Genomic DNA, 19,230 nt, shown 5'->3' on the forward strand with positions numbered 1-19,230 from the left:
AGGACAAAATTCCACCTATGTTCATTTGCACATGGCCGTTACACCAATAAACAAAGATCATTTAAGTCCCTGCCAATTTGCAAGTAGCCCTGAGTTCAAGGTTAACAGCAATAATTTTCTGAAGAAAAAAACCTCCATGTTTTTCATGACCTAATGAGCCACTATTTGATATTACATCTGTCAACTTTAATACGGTGAACAAGTCAGCAAATAACAGAATAATTTGAATGTTTTAGAAGTCTGTTAAATACTACCTGTAGAAAGACCATTTTAACAGAAATTGCCGTGCTGCTTTAGGAAAGCTGGGTCTTCCTTCATATGGTTTCAGTGCTTGCATCATTACATTATCAAGCCAGGCAGCCCACTGCTCCAGAGTGCTCTGCTGTTGAAGAGTCATCTTGAAATCTGTTTCTAGTCTCTGAACCATGTTGTCATCACACTGGCACACCCAGGAAGCCTGCTCCTGTTACAGCACATGGCAACTCTTGAATTAGCAATACATAAGCCAAAGCACAGAATGTAATTCTTTCTGAAAGATTAAGCAATTCAATGGATGAAAAGGACAAAACCCACTTACTAGACAAACCAAGAAGACGGTTTTATTTTTATGTTGGTCATAATTTTGTTGAAAGCAAATGAGTGGGAAAAGCCTAACATGTAAGAGCAGACTTCAAATAAAGAAATGACAACAAACAATGGAAACGACAGAAGTATGTTGTAGTTTTCCACATTAATTTTCAAAAAAAGGCTTCCTCATTCATCATTTTTCTATTGAAATATTGGAGACTTGTCAGTTTTCTTCTGGGACTACAGGCAGGGCAAGCAGGGTAAACAGTTAAATGGGGGGCTAAAGTAATAAAAGAAGTAGCAAGAAATCAAGTGTAGGGTTCCTTTTGTTCTGAAAAAGTTAAGCTTAAAGACAATTTCTGATGTATCATCTTATAAAAGAAAGCTTTGTATGTAAATAAGAATTGTTTTGGTTGCTGACTACAGGCAGCACATTATTTAAAGTACAACTGTATACCAATGGAGAAACACAGTCTGCATACAATAATAAGCAATTTAGTTTAAGTAAGGCTAGCTGATCAATTCAGAAACTAAGAGACAAAAATGAAGACTTCCTAACTGCAAGCCATGTCCTTAAACTCTGGCTATCATGTGCAAAATTAACACTTTATTCACAGACTCTGTATCCATGTTAACACATTACAATACTTAATATACTGTACCTTTGGTGAAGTACTCTTGACCGACTTTTTGCTGAGATTATTAACAAGTACGCTAAAACACTTGTTCACAAGGAAAAGAGACAAAAAGAACTACCAGTAATCTGGAACACTGCACTTTGCTGGGCAAAAGGAAAAAAATACTTTTCCTCAGAGGAGTAGAATCGTGGAGAAATTAAGCTTAGTGAAAATATAAACATGTTCTATAGCTAACTGGAAACTAGTTCTAATCTGTACTAATCTAATCAATTACTCAGGAGACCTTGTAAATTTAAGCACTGGCACTTAGATAAAGTATAATAATGGTATTGTCTTTGAAATAATGAAACAGTGTCCACTAAAAACAATGTTGTGCATTTAATAGTTTTTAGAGACATTCAGAAGCTACGCTACTATCTAAGATCTAATTCTAGGATATCATTTATGCTATTACTAAGACATCATTCATAGTACCCATTCTAAGAATGCACTATATTTGCAGAGAAGTTGGAAGAACATGTGCACTTCAAGACAATAAATGGAAACAGATAATGGTTTCCTTTCCTAAAGTAAGGACTGAATCACTGCATATATGAATCAGCAAAATGTTCTCACTTCACTTTCTTGATAGAATAATGACAGCTAACAATAAAGTTCAAAATCATACCGAAAATTATGCTTATTTAAAGCTACATTTTACCTGAACATTGGCAAAATCAACACGGTTAAGATCATTGAGCATCTGGTTGATTTGAGAAGTATTTTGAAGCACAGCACGAGCTGCTTGAGCCAGGTGATTAAGAGATGTGTATCTTCGCAGAGTCTGGGCAAAGGCACTTACAGCGGCAACCTATGAAGAAATTATTTTTAAATGTTGTACTCTCTTATCTGTAGATTAATTATACAAATTGAGTCATTACCTTAATTTTCATATTCTATATTAATGAGTCCTCATATGTGAATTATGCCCATGTATCAGATCAAATAATGCCTTCCATATAATTTTTTGTCAAAACTAAGTTATTTTTTCCTCTCATTATTTGACAATTGACGCTAAACATGAAATCTAGCATTAAAGTTAAAATGCTGCTGCTTTTAGATGCTACTGCCCACTTGGTTTGCCATTGCGAGAATAATACTGCAACAGTTTAGTGTACCTTGGTTTGTATCATCCTCTGTGGAATATTGTTCATGGCATTTGTAAGCCAACCTTCAAGGCTTTTTGCAAAATTGCGAATGGCTTGGGTCAAGGCACCTGTGCATAATAAAAGAAAAACAAAATGAAAAGAAAACAATGTACCCGTCTTGAAATGTTTTGTATCCTCGGTATTTACATACTCAATGTTCAGGTCCACCACTCACTAAAAGACAAATCCAGTCTAGGTTCAAAATGCCTCATTCAGATATATATTACACACTAATGATTTTAGCTTTGGTTCAGGAAGCAGTTCTGACTTCCTCACCTAACAATCTTGCAAGAAGTTTGTGACCCGCAGTATTGTTTCAGGCCCTCCTATAGAAGAAAATCAGTAATTGCAGCACTTGTTGTGATGGAAATATCCATCACAAACTTTCAGCTTTCCATTTCATCTAAGCACCTCTTTTAAAAAGCAAAACTCTGGAAAAAATTACAGTTATTGGAATAGTGCAATTTCCTCAAATAAGCACAAAGTAACCGTAAGCCACATCATGGTGCTGCGTGCTTCAGTTTTAAACAACAAAGTCCAACATGCAGTGCTTAAGGATATCATCAATAAGCAAGATATAGGAATGTGTTTCACTGACAGAGATTATTCAAATGGCTATGGAATCTGTGTGCATTTTTGTTTCTTTACTATAGAAATAATATTTATTTTCAAACTATTTTAGCTACATGTGAGAAGAAACAGTCCAAGATTCTGTTTATAAGGCTGAATACTCTGGTAGAGTAAGAAATTAATGCTGATAGAACTTGTCTTTGAGAAATGCTCTTTTACCATTTGAATTATTGATGATCCCTTTTTAAATAAAGCATTTTATTAGCAAAGTAAATGTACTAAAAGAAAAGATGTATTCTTCATGACATCTTTTTCGCATGTCTTCAAATCTACAGTGATCTGACTCTACAGCAGTAGAGTCCATATCAGTAATTTATATAACTGACCACACATTTGGATACTTAGCTGAACACAATTTGATCTTACCAAGTATATGTATTAGCTGAACACTCTATGGTAACAGGGTTTTTTTCCCCCTTGAGGTTTCCACATGAAGAACAAGCTTTTTTCTTCAACCCTGTCAATCACCTAGCTCACTTGTGCTGCTTTGTAAATTATTTCCGTGCACTTACTAATTAATTATGTATTCCCTTACATTTTCTTACCTATAGAACAAGAAAATGTGAAGTGGAAGGAATAATGTAAATAGTATAACATTTAAGGAAAATATTACTGCTTTTTCACTTCTAATTTGCTTCTTACTCTTTTTCACCCGACTATATATTACAAAATTATTTGCATCACTGTAATGCTGATCTCCTTTAAAAATAAATATGGAAAAACAACTCAGGCATTAAGAAAGGCCTTTAACCAGGAAGAAAGAGGAGCAAATGAAAGGAATTCTAAGTTATGAAGACATAAAATAGCTAAAGTAGTTAATCAGGCAGCAGTATTGTACAGAAGAACCACAAATTTCTAAAGAGCTTTGAAGATATCATATTAAATACAGAATTTTTCTCATACTCCATCCTTAAGTACACATGTAGCCATTGCCAAAATCTTAAGTACCTATATCCTCAATGCCTTTTAAATTCATCTGGCTACCACAGAAAAACAAGAAAACCCTTTCAAAGAATCACAATATGAGTATGATGCCAAGTAAATGGCCTGAAATAGTTAAATGTTACTAGACGCACACTAGATGTTGTTGCAATGGCAGTTACCGATAGAAAGTTTGATTTGGATAAGCACCTAAAAAGCTTGAGTTGTCAGCTGAAAACACTCTGATATACAAATCTCATTAAAAAAAGGCTTTACAGTCTTTACAGTACTTTAAAATTTTGTCTGCCTGGAATGGTGTAATACAGCATAAATTCTCCATCTATGATAGAAACTAACAGGCAAGTTGGTTACTGTTCTTTCTGTCACTTGTGAAAGTGTAAAAACTCCACTGTAAAACATAATAGCTCTAGTCTATTGCCAAAGACATTAGATAATTATGGTCTTTATTCCTGATTCAAATGGATAGCCTTTCCCTTTTCTTATGAGAAGTAATTTTACTGTTTTATACACAGCAATTCTTCATTCTTTCTGTAGGTGCTAAACATTTCAGCTGACAAATTTAACACAGAGGTTAAAAATAAAGCAATTTTTTCCTTAGTGGTCATTTTTTTTCTACTCCAGTAATGTGTATCACACAGCTGAGTAGCATAGTAAGACTTTTCTAAAAGAAAAACACTGAAAACCTAGACTTGAAAAAAAAGATAAACCTTAAAAAAACCCCACATGCTTAGTTCAAGCACTTCACAAATTAACATTTTTTCCTATTTTGACTAGCTGCTGTCGATATCTTTCCATTTATTCAGGAAAAAAATCATAAGCATGCCTTTGATGAAGGATTTACATTCCCCTTTCCTCTACAGAGGAGACTGCTATTTTCCCACAGAAGATGATGAATCTGTCTACTTCACCCAGTTCCATTATTGTCATAGTCAATCATTAAGCACAAACTTAAGCCTTCCTCTTGGTCTCTTGTAATGGCTGGAGATATTCTAATTCAAAAGCAGCAGTTAAAAAAACTAATCATATTTTAAATATTTAACAGTGATGAAAGAACTTGTATGGACCATCATTACAGGAAAGCTAACTAGAAAAAGCCATTTATTTAGCTGGTCCTAAAGACAAAAATAAGAAAATACATGAGCTTTCTTCCAAAGGTTGCTCAGTGGGTGGACTTCCGAGCAGAAAACCACTGGACTATTCACAAATAGAGGCAGAAGTCTCTTGGGATGAATTTGTCGTGGGATCAGATGATGTGTTTGCATCAAGAAGTCTATCAGACCATCCCAAAAATAGGAATGTCAAACACAGTAGGTATTAATTATTCAAATATGACTGGTAACTGTAGAAAGAAAGAAATAGCATGAGAAGGACCTGATGCCTGTAGTTATTGATATCAAATGATTCTGTCCCATTTTCTTGAAACCCTGTACTGGCAATGCCCAATGCATCTTATGAAAAAGGCAGGAAGACACCACAAGCTAAGCAGCTATATCATATAAAAACTTCTTTAGAGACTGCTAGGTTGTGCAGAAGTGAAAAGCAAGGCGAAAAGCAGGTTTGATGAAAAACCATGTCTGCACCACCTTTCTTATTCAGAAAATAATGTGCTTTTGGAAGAGAAAGTTCTAATTTAACCTATTGTATGTTGTAATTTAATTTGTGGGGGTTTTTTATCATTGCCTATTTGCTTGTGATAGACTATATTACTCTAAAATTAACATCCTACCTACTTACATTGTCATTAGATAGAAAAGTAAAACTTCAAATATAAGCCAATGCAAAATAATTTATACAAGTAATGGTTGTCAATAATTGCATGTATTTGAGCAAACATTTTTCCTTTACTCTGCTACATAGATGAAAAGATAAATTATGTCAGTCTCTACCAAGAATTTACTTATTCCTCAAAAGAGGTAAAATTGCCTTTGTAAATGACCAACCTTCAGATTTTACACATTTCCAGTTCCAAAATTTTTTTATATCATTACTAAAACCTGATTTTATTTTGCTGACAAGCAAAAAGTCAATATAACTTTTCTGCAAGGTAGTACCTGCAGATATTCCTATGGAGTGCTTATTACCACTGGAGTGACTATAGCATAATTGTTCACAGCACAATAAAATAGCTTTATTAGCTGCAATTTGTTAGCTACTGAATTTAGTGGAAGGGCTGGCTGACATTAGTGCACATCGGCTCAGGGCCACAGAACTTAGGTCTATCAGTTAGTCTAGAGCCAGGGTAAAAAGAAAACATTTTTATCTGAAAATAGAACACACAGAGAAAGAAGTACCCTTAATATAAAACTATATCTTGAATCTTCCAACTGCACTAAAATCCTCACTTACTTTTAAAATAGAAAACATACATCAACTCTCAGCACAACTTCGACACAACAAAGTTAAGGATAAGGGATACACGATACCTTCCTAACTTTCAAACATTCCTAAAGCTGCCCTCTGAGGCACAAGACCACCACCACCACACACATGTACGCACAAAACTCCTTACAAAATGTTTCAGGTGTTCAACTTACTAGGAATAGGTCTAAGGACGTCAGGAATGAGAATCTCCACCAAAGCCTGGTACATCACATGGTCACAGTTACACATCCATTTCAGAATAGACTCATTCTTGCACAGAGTAATCAGCTTTGCTTTTGGAAGTCGACTTTCTATTTCACTCAGATTGCTGGTGTGAAAAAATGTAGCAAACAAATAAATGACAATGCATTTACAGCAGGTAAAAACCTGCAATGGATGTTAAAATGTATTATTTTATAAAGAAGACATAGTTGTCTCAACTACACCCAACAGAACTTCTTTACACATTGTGTCACATAGAAATGGATTTTAAAAATGCCTCCATAGCTCTGCTACAGCTCAGAAATTATGCAGAGGTATGAACGATCCTTTTGGCTTAACTGAACTGGATAGAATATTGGGGAAAGACACCTCTACTGCAGCTGTCCAAGCAAAGAAAAAAATGGACAATACAATCATTTCAAGACTGCACTTTGGCATACACACAGCCTATACAAAAATGCCAGACAACATAAATTTAATTTGAAAAATTAGCATATAAAAAATTATTACTCCACAGGTAAAACCAGTAAGATTTTTTTAAATTATTTGACACTTGTATTACATTACCACGAAAAGCAGTAAACAAGAGAAACATTTACTGACCTTGGTTCAGTAATAGTGCCATCAGGTGGAGCAGAGGGAGAATAGCGCCAGAAAGTTTGCCACAATTTTTCTATCAGGCTGAATTGAAGATTCACAACCACATCCAGTATTGCCTGAGAAAATAAAACACAACTACAGATTTTCTTCTACCCAGCTTTCCCCCACTCCCAGATCTATAACTTTTTTCCCTTCCTCATGTAGTGGAGCAATGGCAAACTGTACATTTCTGAAGTTATAAATAATATCTGCTTTAACATCTTTGATATCCAGAAATTATCCAGCACTATAAACTGGTTTGCACAGAGACTTGAGTAAGGCCAAGTGCACGTGCACAGAAGCCTCCAGAAATGAGCATGGCCTATGTAAACGTATCAGAGGAATTCACCCAAAGAAAAAATTTAATGCTATTGCAAACGCAAAGGAAACCTGCAATTTTATTCATTTTCATAATTCAGGACAGGTTTGAAAGCACCTTCAAAAATAATTTTAAAAGACATATTGTTCAGTATCGAATGTGGCTTAAACATCTCAATGTTTCTTTAAAATGAGAAAACACTTACCGCTTTTAATGTAAAAAAAAAAAAAAATTATAATTCAGCTTGATTTACATGTCATAATGACTAAACCAAAGATCTGCATATACAATCTGAAGTCTAGTTTCTCTAACATTCTGAAAACATACGCAAAACTACATTTCGTTCTTAGTGTCTATAATATATTACTTTTTTCCCCTGTAAAGGGAACCCTTCAGAAAAAGCTTTTTACTAATGTCCTTTCCAATGAAATAAGCAAAATATCCTGGTAGAAACTCACATACCACTAACATGGCTGCAACACATTTGGCATTACTGCCTTGTACTGACCTTAACTAGAAGTCATGAACTTTAAAATATAAATAGAAAATACCTCACAGTGCTCTCGATAAAGACTCTGCAGTGATTTGATGTCCTCAAAGGTAGTACCATCTGGTAGAGAAGGTATTTCAACTTCTCCAAACTCTGGAAGTACTCGAGATGCATCTGTTTCCATGACAACATAATGAGAGAGGGCCTTTTTGAATAGTGGCAGTTACAGTACGATTAAGAAAAAATTTAAGGATGATACAAAGAAATGTAAATTCCAAAAGGTCATAATGTTCAAAGAGAAAAGTCTTTCGTACCTGTTGTATGTTAAAATCGTAAACAAATATGGCCAGCATTTTTAATCAAAAAGAAATATAAAATTATTCTTGAAGACATTAAAAAGATGACATGTAGGTACTACACATATCTAGAAAAGCTATCACACACATTTTCAGAATATTACAGGATGAAGGAAAATATCCATGCCAGTGTATGAAAGATTGATCCTTGAATATTTTTTTTTCTTGTTCAACTGAAGAGTTTCTATGTAGCCAGGTATGATGGGGTTCAGCAGACTCAATAAACATTTTTATTTGAAATTTACTAGATTTTCAAGTAGAGACAATGTGTGCTTTTACTAGTTGTCACAAATGTTTCCGAGAGACAAGCTGATAGAAGAAAAGAAAAATGCTGGACTGAAAGGTACCTGGAAAGGAAGATTCAAAACATTTTAATGCTACTCTTATGTTCCCAACAATTTAAATAACAGCAAAATTAGGCCAAAGGTGCTCGAAAAATCCCAATCAAGTAAGTCTAAACCTTCTGTAGTAACAACAGCCAAAGAGTCTTTCTACATTAAAAAAAATAACTAAATTACCATTTGCTTCCATTACTGAGAATACATACTTAGCTGGATCAATGAATCTACAACTTGGACATTTTTGAACAGAAACTTTGGGCTTCTAGTTGAAACTATTTGGCTCTTTCCACTTACTACAGCACACTTTCAAGACAGCCCACTGGATGGCTAACCTGCAATAGTAATGCAACACCACTGCCCCTCTTTTATGAAATAGAATGCACTGTAATGCACATGCAGGGAACAACGTTCATCGCAGGAATTTCAACATGCATGTCTAATATAACTTTGCACAGCAACTGCATTGTGAATTATATAATATTAAATATATCACACAAATACAGAATTTTCCTATTTTTTCCTTTTATACTTACATGATGCATATTAAATATTACATAAAGTTCACAACACAGAACATGTAGTTTAAGTGCCTTTTTGTTCTGTTGGACGTAAGAATTTTAAAGAGGGCATGATAACTTTAGAAGCAACTACTGTACTTGCGTGACTCGACATTCACAGTGATAATGAAGTTCATCTTACTTATACAGCAGTATAAAACCTGCTTTCATACCTAAAAACTGTTGATGATGTTGACTTTGGGCAATTACAGTTTGTTCAACAGATGTGCCTGTCTGTTGACCACTTCCTGTGAAGCCATCTGCAACTCCATCCACTTTCTGCATAGGCTTATACCTACAAAAATATCAAGTACAAAATTATCCTTTCTGTTCACTTTTTAAGTAAGATCATACAATCTATGTTTGCTCTGATTTTTCCGTCTCAAAATAAAATTTTGAGGAAAAGTAATAAAAGAATTTACACATTTTTATTTATTTTGTAAATAATAGGAAAAAAAACTACTAAGGGAAGCTAGAGCATTAACAATTCATTACAGATTTCATAAAGGTGATTAATTACAGTGCCACTACCAATTTCTTATGGAATTTAGCTTAGGAACAGCATACCATAACACCAGCTAATTTACACCAAAAGGAATAAAATCTTTCCCTTTCCAAATAGCTTGACTTCCCAATAATTATATAATTAAAAAATAATGTTTCATTATCTTAAGAAAAAACAACACTACTGTCTGAGGATAGTGAAAGACCTTTCAAATCCAACCAACTTCTCTCATAAGCATAGAAGGCCTGAAAAAGCTACTTTGAAACCTAAACTCTTCACTAGTCAATTGTCAGAATCTTTTATAAAGGAGAAAAATCACAATAACACAAATGGGAATGCTTGTTTGGATGGTCAAGTGCTGTCTCAACAATCAGTCTGACAGTCTGAAGGTCATGCCTGACACTTCCAACACAACCGAGAAGGTCTTAATGGTAACATCAAGGTCTTAATGGTAACATCTTGGATGCTTTGCACTTTTGAAAAAGAACTGTAGGCACTGGAAAAGAAAATAAGAGAAACCCCAAAGCTAAATAAAGGGTATTTGAATGATCACTCAAATTGGAATTGTTGCACAGACTGTAAAACTCCACGCTAACTTCAGAAATGTGACAAGAAATTCCACTCTCAATGCATTACTTTGAGAAGCAGTTTAATCAGTTGGAAATGTTTTGTTTCCAGTAAATATAAACCAGCTTTGTCTCATGTAACTACATCTGTTCAGTATTCTAGGCATTCCTGACATGAAATTAAATATACAGTAACAAAAGACAGACAGAAAGTACAGTTTTCAACAGAAAGACACCTGGCCTGATTAACAATTAGTTTTATAACTTTAGGAATTTCAATGCTTGGGAAAAAAGACATCTATACCTATCCTATCTCTAGGACATTCATACCAAGTTTCACTTTTTGTAATGGCCCAGTGTAAAATCCTATGCTTGTTGAAGACAATAGTAAAACTTTAATAAAGAATAAAATTTCATCTCTGATATCACAATAGCACTGAACTTTTCTGGATGAGCTTGTTATTGCTTGAGAAATCTACCTGCAATCCAGGCAGTTCATCTGGGAAGAATTTTTAACTTCCCTCTCATTATACATTATAAATGTAAATACCAGGCAGAAAATTAGCTTCTGGAAATATCTGTAAATCTAAACCTATACTTAAAGATAGCTTCATTACTTTTTGTATAATGTATTAATTTTACTGACCCTTCAGCTCCTGAAATAGGATTCAAAATGTTTTGAATACATAAAAATAACGCTCCTCTAAGAGATTTTCAGTTGTGCAAAAAACCTTTTAATTAAAGTATAAAAGCCAACTTAATCCTTTGGTGTTAGGAATCAGGATTATCCACCCACTTACTCCACTGTGCTTTATATAAAATATGCTGGGCAAAATTCTTAATTCTGGCACTGTGACAGGTAACTTGTCACAGGACTTAATCAGTTTCAACAGTACTAGAAAATCACTTGCAAAAATGAAACCAAAGAACAAAAAAAGAAAAAAGAGAAAAAGAAAAAAAAAAGAAAAAAGAAAAAAAAGAAAAAATTCTTTTTCAGGAGCTTCAGATGAAACATAAGCAGACAGTGGTTAATAATTTTAGATCTGCTGTCTTTTATGTACAAGTAGAGCTCTGGCAGTTTAGACAGCAATTCTTTAGCTAAATCTGAGCCATTTTTGGTGCATGGAAAAAACAGTTACAATTTCCTAACTGGTAAGAGTTACATTTTCTAAAATTATCCAGATTTTTACTCTATTTCCCTGTTTTACTCACTACTAATCTATACATTATTTCATCTTTCAGCCTTTTCTTTTAAATTACTAGGTGCTAGAAGACTGGGAGCAGAAAATAACAACTGACCTTACATGAGTATTATAGCTTTCTAATGATACTTGACCAATAAAGGACACCATTTGAATTTTATATAGGTTAACATAAACACAGTATTTTTTTGCAAAGTCTTTAGTTAACAACAGAAATTTTCTCAATTTGTGCAAAGCTATGAAAATAAATAAACAAAAAACCTAAACCACTGAAATCAGAACATGGATCCAGGTAATTCAGAAATGACACTGAATGATACGCCAGTCTCACTTTGCAGTTGATTTAGAATAAAACTTCATTGACTTCCATAGTCTAACTGTGACACACCTCCAGTAACAGAAACTTCCTCTCTCACTGCAGAACAGATTAGTAACTTCCTGACTACCTGACTAAAATTCATGCACAGCAAACAATCCCTATTCATTAGTAAGATAAAGTAGAAAGGAGAAGTATAATAAAATGCCTGCTTGCTTTGAAATGCACATATGAAATTGGTAGGGAGAAGAAACGAGCTGAAAACTATCAAAACTATGAGAAGCCAAAACAGACTGACTACATCACAAGACAGACAAAAAACAGATAGCAGCCTTTTCAGTTAAATTTTCTTCAGATTTTGTTGTTTGCTTTTACGGTTGCCATGCTGCCACTATTTGGATTTTACTCAAAGTCTTAGAATTTAGTATTTTTCTCAAAAATCCAACTCATGCTGTTGTGCAATTTATAATAGTATCTCTTTTTCTTAAAAACTAAGGTTTATATCCTTCTGGCTTGCTAAAAAGCACACTGTAAGGGTCCTAGAAAGAGACAGAACTAAGCTCTAAGGATTCACTTCTAATTTATTTTAATTTTAAATCTCTTATTGTGATTTATCACTAGGAATTCACTGATGTCTGTGAGAAGTGAGTTAATGTACTAAACTATGACTTTTTTTCTGAAGTACTGCATTAGGAAGTTGTTCAGTAGCTTATCATGTAAGTTCTCTTATTATCATTTCAGGATATTAAGTCTTAACAAACTTGTAGCCCAGTTTTACAGATGGCAGTATTTGTTGGACTATGATACCTTGCTCTCTATCTTCAAAAAGAATACCACTATAAAATGCATAATTTCTCTGTTGTCCATAAACCTAAGCCCCTTTTAAAAAAGATCAATAAATACTTGATGCTTTGGACTCACAGTGGCTTCATTTAAAGGGAATGTTTGACTGAACAGTATATCCATGAAACATGAGAATACACGAAAGAGAACAGTAGAAAAATACAGATTGTTTTCTACATAAAATAAATACATAAGGTAAACAACATCTACAGGAAGTAGTGATTAATGACTTCTGGTAGAACAATAATGTATGTTAGCTGAATGTTATAATGTACAGCAGATAACAATACAGTTATTGTATTTATTAAAAAAATCTTAGCTGAATGTTCAGCTCCCATAAATGAAAGCAAAAAGGTATAATCGTTGTGTGCAAGAACTGAAAGATATATTTGAAATTAACTTGGAAAGCTGGAGGTTTACTTCTGGAAATAGAATTTAAAACATACATTGTTATGAATGCATTAAAGAAAAGAAAAGATACCTGTATCAATTTCCCTAGACTAAGCCATAAAGATAATTCAGCTTCTGAGCCACAAGCTTCTACTCATGAAGAGCTAAATAAAAACAGGCTAAAAATGGAACTTGACTTTAGGAATTGTATCTCTGATACATTTTCCTTAAATGGTCTGACAAGGAATGCTTATGAGAAAGAGATTTCATAATAAGATTGTACTTTAAAGTGGCCAGTATTTAGTGCTAGACTTAAATCTCTGTAAATATATTTGGCATAATAGTTGGGTTCAGTATTACTTTATTTCTTCCTAACAATCTTTGTCTGATATCCATTCACTGTTAGTTAGGCCTATGTTTGATCCAGAACTGATGAATAATATAACCATTTAAATATCGAGGGGTTTTCCTACCCTGGTAAACATCTAGGAGCAAGATGACAGAGGTAAGCCATGCCTTCCCTTGGTAGTCTGAGCCATAATGCAGGTCCAACTGAAAGGCAGCATGTTACCTATTATCTTCCAGCCAAGACTAGTTCTTAACTGCATTTCTTCACTTCAAAGATGCTTTAAGTCTCTTAATATGTGGTTGTGGTCGCCAAACAACTGTCTCAGCTGGAAGACAGGACTGTCAGCATTTGTGATCTGTAGTTACTCTGTTTTTTCTCCTGACTGGAAGAAAAAGAGTACTGCCACAGATCATGCTGTGATCACATTCAAGACTAAGCAACTAACAGCATTACCTTCCATCGGAAAATTTATGTCCGATAAATCTCAGACCCTTGAATTCAAGCCCAGAACAAACTGCGAACATGAACATACAAGAACACTTTGGGATATTCAAGTCAGGCAAATAGAAAAGATGCATGACCCTCAAATTAAGAAAAGGAATGAAGGAAAATGATCTGCAGCATACATTCAGTCTACAGTCTTTGTCAAAAAGAACTAGAAGTGTTTATCCAATTAGATGTGCCTGACAGATATGGTAGAATTGGTATAACTACACAGAAAAGGTATATTGACTGCAATTTAGCACTCATTTAAAGGGCAAAAGAAACATTAGAAAAAATAATAAAGCTGGAGAAAGAGCAATATTACCCTAATCCGGCAAATTGTAATACTCAGTTCTTTAGTTATCTCTTAATAAGTCCTGCTTGAATTCTTCAATGCACTAGGATAACTATGATAAAAATATATATGGACATATATCAAACATTGAAATTAGATGCTAAGCACGTTCTGCAAATGTGGAAGAAATCTTACTTCAAAAATAGAAGTTCACTTTTTAAATTGTGCACTGAAAGTTTTAAGTCAAGCCATTTTTATATTTAGCATTTCTTCTCCCCTCCAAGCCCTAGCTTCTGAAGGCTACAAAATACAAGCATATCTCAGTTTACATTAAAATTAATCAAGTAAAAAATACAGATATTTTTATTTCAGAATGTGGAATAAAGCTTGACATTGTATGACCAAAGAGACTATCCTAAAATTAAAATATAAGGCTGCAAAGAAAGAAGAATGGACCAAAGCTCGTGATTGCTGCATGCTAATGAAGTAAACAGGCTACATTGTGGAATAATTTATTTCTTAAATCTTTTTCTAAAATGACTACTATAATCAGCACATTCCAACAAGACAAAAATGTTCTGGAATCATCATGTTTTTGTCTTTAAAAATCCCTGTTTCCACTAGAAAATTTTGCAGTTTTCTGGTTCAGATGAGTATGAATAAGTAAGTTAAAGTAACAGTGGCTCATTAGTTTGCATTTTTCAACGAAAATTTCCTATATTTTGTTGGATAAATGTCTTCATTCTGAAAATTTCTATATCCTATTCAGTATTGCTAGTATGTTTGATGGTATGCAGAGCAGAGACAATGCACATTTTTCACAGTGCAATTGTCAAAGTCTGGCTAGCTCCTTGATCTCTACATTTATTTTATTTAGGATGCTGGGATTTTGGAAAGACAGAAAATATTTTACAGAGATCTGTGTACCCAAAACTAAGGGATGAACAAAGATCCTCAGAATAATTTTGTATGAATAGTACACCAGTAGGACTATGTGAACAGTACTTCTATTTCTAGGGTACCTCACTGGATATCATAAGCTTTCCAGAGTGTAAAGAGATCAGCCTGTCTTTTGTCTTAAAAGACGAGAAGGTAAGTAATGCAAGTTACTGCAAAGAGATGAAGCTTCATCTAGGAAGGTATATTAGGATAGCTGCTTTTAAGGATTTAATAACAAAGCCATTGTTATTTTTAAGATATAATAGCATGGTGATCTTTTCTGCAGTCAGTACTGCAGATAGGTGGCAGAGGCTTCCAATTCTCTCCTATTCTCCTCCGTCCTATTGCTAGCCTCAACTGAAGATAATGCGGAACCAACTTTTCTACTACAGCACAATTTTCATGTAACAGCCACCTATTCAGCATAATTATTCAGTGCCTTGTAGTTCCCATCCTTCATCAATTTCCTTACAGATTCTTGCAGCAGAGCTTAAGATTGGTATGAATTAAGTATGAATGGGAGCATGCTTGTGTGTGTATGCACATGCATGGATTAAAGAAAAGGTGTGCACTAACTGCTACACAATGCCACATGTGTGATTTCATTCAAATATAATCAGGGAACAAACTGACATAAAGCTAATGTTAAGAAAATGCCACCAAACATACCCAGGTAAGGAAAATAAGGGAACTGCATAAGACATATGGTGGTGTTAAACAAAATAATAAAGCAAACACTGAAGAAAATAACACCCACTCCTAAGAGTTATATAATGCAAATTTAAAATCATTTTGTCATTGTGAATCAAGAAGACGACAAGAGAGGTGATGATGATTAGATAAACTGGCATCATTTCTTCCGAAACAATTTCCTAGAAACAACTCTAGTTAGGCCATTGTAGCACATGTCTTGGTGCGTACATGTGATTTTCAGTGTGAGTGAATGAAATCTGTAAGTGAATGAGCTTGAGAGGGTAAAATCAGCTTGCTTGGAGATTTCGTAAATACCTATCACCTTTTCTTACCGTATAATCCTGCGATGATTTTGCTAACAAGAATTTCCTTCATGATCATATTGGGAGACATCTCACACTTCTGTATTATGCCCAGCACAAGATAGTTAAGACCACATACTTTACCATGAATATGTATTTAGTGCTGTAACTACTTCTGGAAGTAGATAGTAAAATCATTTCAGATTAAAGTGGTATCTGTGTATGTAGTTAAATTTGTAGTTAGTTTTCCATATCCCAATTGTGTCCAAGGCCACAAAATATGCTTAGCACACTATACCAAAATGTTCATTTAATGGGATTTTTTGGGGGTAACAGCTCTGAAGGTGTCTTGCTGATACGCTGCTGTTCTACCTATGAGTTTCACTTTAGTCAAAGAAAAATTAATTTCAAAGAAATGTACTGATTTCCACTTTTTTTCCTAAAATTTTCTGTTCAAGATAGTTTTTCATACACATATTCACAGATTCTTTCACCACCAGCGTAGCCCTTTGTGGTCACTGTGCCACTGCTTTCCAATACTTTTGAACTTTCACAGGATCCTCAGAAACAACAGATGATGAGGGAAAATACTTAAATCAACTTACAGGCAAACCATTATGGTCACATTAATTCTTCGCAGGGAGAGGAAATAAACACCAAACTGAACTTAATCATAAGTTCTCTTACTAGCAGCTTGTATGTAAAATGACATAGTAATGAAAACAAACAGCAAAATTTGAAATGTAATCTCTTACTGCTTTTCTTCAGCTTATGAGGCAAGAACTCAAGATAGTTAAGAATCTGTTCATATCTTATCTCACTTTATCATTAGTACTTTTTGCAAATCTATGACAATTTCTAGCTAAATATTCTTTCATGTTGACTGATATCTAACTGCAGTGATGTCAACTGGATATCTAGCAAACTTTTAAAATTTTTTAATTTTTTTTTTTTAATCTAGCAATTTTTTCATAGCAGAGAAGCTGAACAAAAGTTACACTAGAATTTCAACTTTATGTAAGGAAAAGTAAAGCTTTATGAACAAGAAATACTAATAAGTAGTCATGTTCATTTCACACTTTACCTCTGTTTCTGCTGCATGGGCTGTTGTCTCATAGCCATATATTGCATGTCCTCTTGTAGTCGATTAAGAGGAGAGTCTGGCTTGACACGAATCCCATAGTAATGATATTTGGAGTTCCCCCTTTATGAAAGAGAAAGAATTACAAGAACAGTGTAACTAATTTTATGCATCTACATTACATTTACTTTACAGCTTACCCTGACTGGAAAATAATGCCCACAAATCAGCCCTGACTCTCCTGTCATACCTGTTTTACATGGGTGTCATTTTACCACCTTGGAGAAATTAATTCATTCTCTTAAACAAATATTATCCAGCATTTTAACTTGTAATCCACTTTTGTAAGAAAAATAAAATGCAAATAAATACAACTTATCTAGTTATGGAGAAACACAATTCTTAATAATTTCCAAACAACAAGCTACGTTTTATTTGTACTAATAAAAATCTGCAGTGTATCAAAATGTAAACACATAAACAGTCAAGAACATGAGAAGTAAAAGTATAACAACATCTGGAAGAGCATAAACCTGTTTAACATTAAGAGACAGAACTGACAGAAAACCACTGTAATATTTAAATACAGGTTTTATTTATTTTTTGACTAGTACACGAGTTTCTTAATCCTAATTATTACTTGTATTTTCTATTATTGTTCAGGATTTCATTAACACAAACCTAGTTCCAAGTCTTCTGGTCCGTAATCCCATGAAGATTGACCGTATGAGTTTTCCAAAGGAGGCAGCGTTAACTGGATCCAACTTGTGTTCCTGACAATGTCGTAAGTAATGGTTGTAAAGGGTACTTCTTGGAAGGCTCACTCCTTCTGCAGTTTCATAGTTGTCTAAAAGCCATTGAAGCTACATCACATACAAAACAGAAAAAAAATCATTATTACTTTATTAAAAATATCATATCCATTCAACATTAACTTAGGACAGGTTTGAAACCACTCTTCAGGTCCATTAAACAATTACTTCCTTCTTCAGAGATTCCTTAAATGCTAGCTATACTATAGTGCTTTAGGATCTTCAGAATTACCAGAAATAGCAGAACTCATTGCACTTGTGACCTCAGATAAGTGTCCACTTCTTAAAATATTTTTGATTCAGTACCACATACCAATACTTGATAAAGGTATCTATGCTTTGGAGACAGACAAACTGTTAGTACTGCAAAGAAATAAAGTAACCATGAATGTAATTCACATAAATTGCAGAAGAAAAACTCCTTGGACTAATGATAGCTAGTTAATATACTGTTTTTCCTTTGCCTGATGTTAAAAAACATTACTACACTTAATAAGATATTTTTTACTCTTAGACACATAAAAGATAAAAGCTTTTGCATATAAGTCAAGGAGCAACCTAGTTAACATTGAAAATAACTGGTACATCTATAAAGCATTAGGCGTACAATCCCTTTCAATTGTAGCCTGTTTGCCTTTGACTTCTAGGGGAACAGAATGAGATTCTTGGAAAAACATTAATCTTTTCATGTAATTCTGTTAGGTAATTTTAGACACTGGCAAGAAAGACTTTTTATGTAACATCATTGGACCTTCCAACTAGTGCATACTCATGATACACCTCCAGCTGTGACTAATATACAAAAATTAAAAAGGACAACTTAAGACTTCTACATTTAACATTACAGGAGAATGATAAAATAGATCAGAAATAATACAGGTTGAGAACACATTTAAATTCCACTGCTTTCAGTTTTTTATATGCTAACATTTTCCTTATGTTTTGCCAGTACTTGCCATGGCTTCATTTCCCTCAAATTTTCTTTTAGATACAGCTTCAATGATTCACAGATTTTATTTCCTGTTTGAATTTTATTTCTGTTTTCTTAAGTATTTATACCAAAATAGTACAGTGTGAATATTCAAGCTCGCTAGGATCAGAGATCTTACCAAAACTCTGAATTTAATTTGATCATCCAGTGAAAATGCAAACTGAGAACATAGTGTCTTCAAGACTTGTAACAAAATTTTACTCTGACGAGCTAT

General features: G+C 33.9%; 1 protein-coding gene across 3 annotated transcripts in view; it reads right to left on the reverse strand.

The window, feature by feature from the left end:
• RFX3 (regulatory factor X3) overlaps positions 1 to 19,230 on the reverse strand; it is a 135,935-nt gene that overhangs the window by 10,369 nt on the left and 106,336 nt on the right. For all 3 annotated transcript variants that reach the window (XM_054808784.1, XM_054808783.1, XM_054808782.1), the window contains 9 exons: positions 17,895 to 18,076; positions 17,217 to 17,336; positions 9,423 to 9,544; positions 8,057 to 8,169; positions 7,151 to 7,263; positions 6,499 to 6,653; positions 2,363 to 2,460; positions 1,906 to 2,055; positions 255 to 463 (listed from right to left, as the gene is read on the reverse strand). In XM_054808784.1, coding sequence (XP_054664759.1) covers positions 255 to 463; positions 1,906 to 2,055; positions 2,363 to 2,460; positions 6,499 to 6,653; positions 7,151 to 7,263; positions 8,057 to 8,169; positions 9,423 to 9,544; positions 17,217 to 17,336; positions 17,895 to 18,076 — 1,262 coding nt within the window. The remainder of the gene's footprint in view (positions 1 to 254; positions 464 to 1,905; positions 2,056 to 2,362; positions 2,461 to 6,498; positions 6,654 to 7,150; positions 7,264 to 8,056; positions 8,170 to 9,422; positions 9,545 to 17,216; positions 17,337 to 17,894; positions 18,077 to 19,230) is intronic.

This window comes from Grus americana, chromosome Z, assembly GCF_028858705.1.
Source record: "Grus americana isolate bGruAme1 chromosome Z, bGruAme1.mat, whole genome shotgun sequence".
Classification (NCBI taxonomy): domain Eukaryota; kingdom Metazoa; phylum Chordata; class Aves; order Gruiformes; family Gruidae; genus Grus; species Grus americana.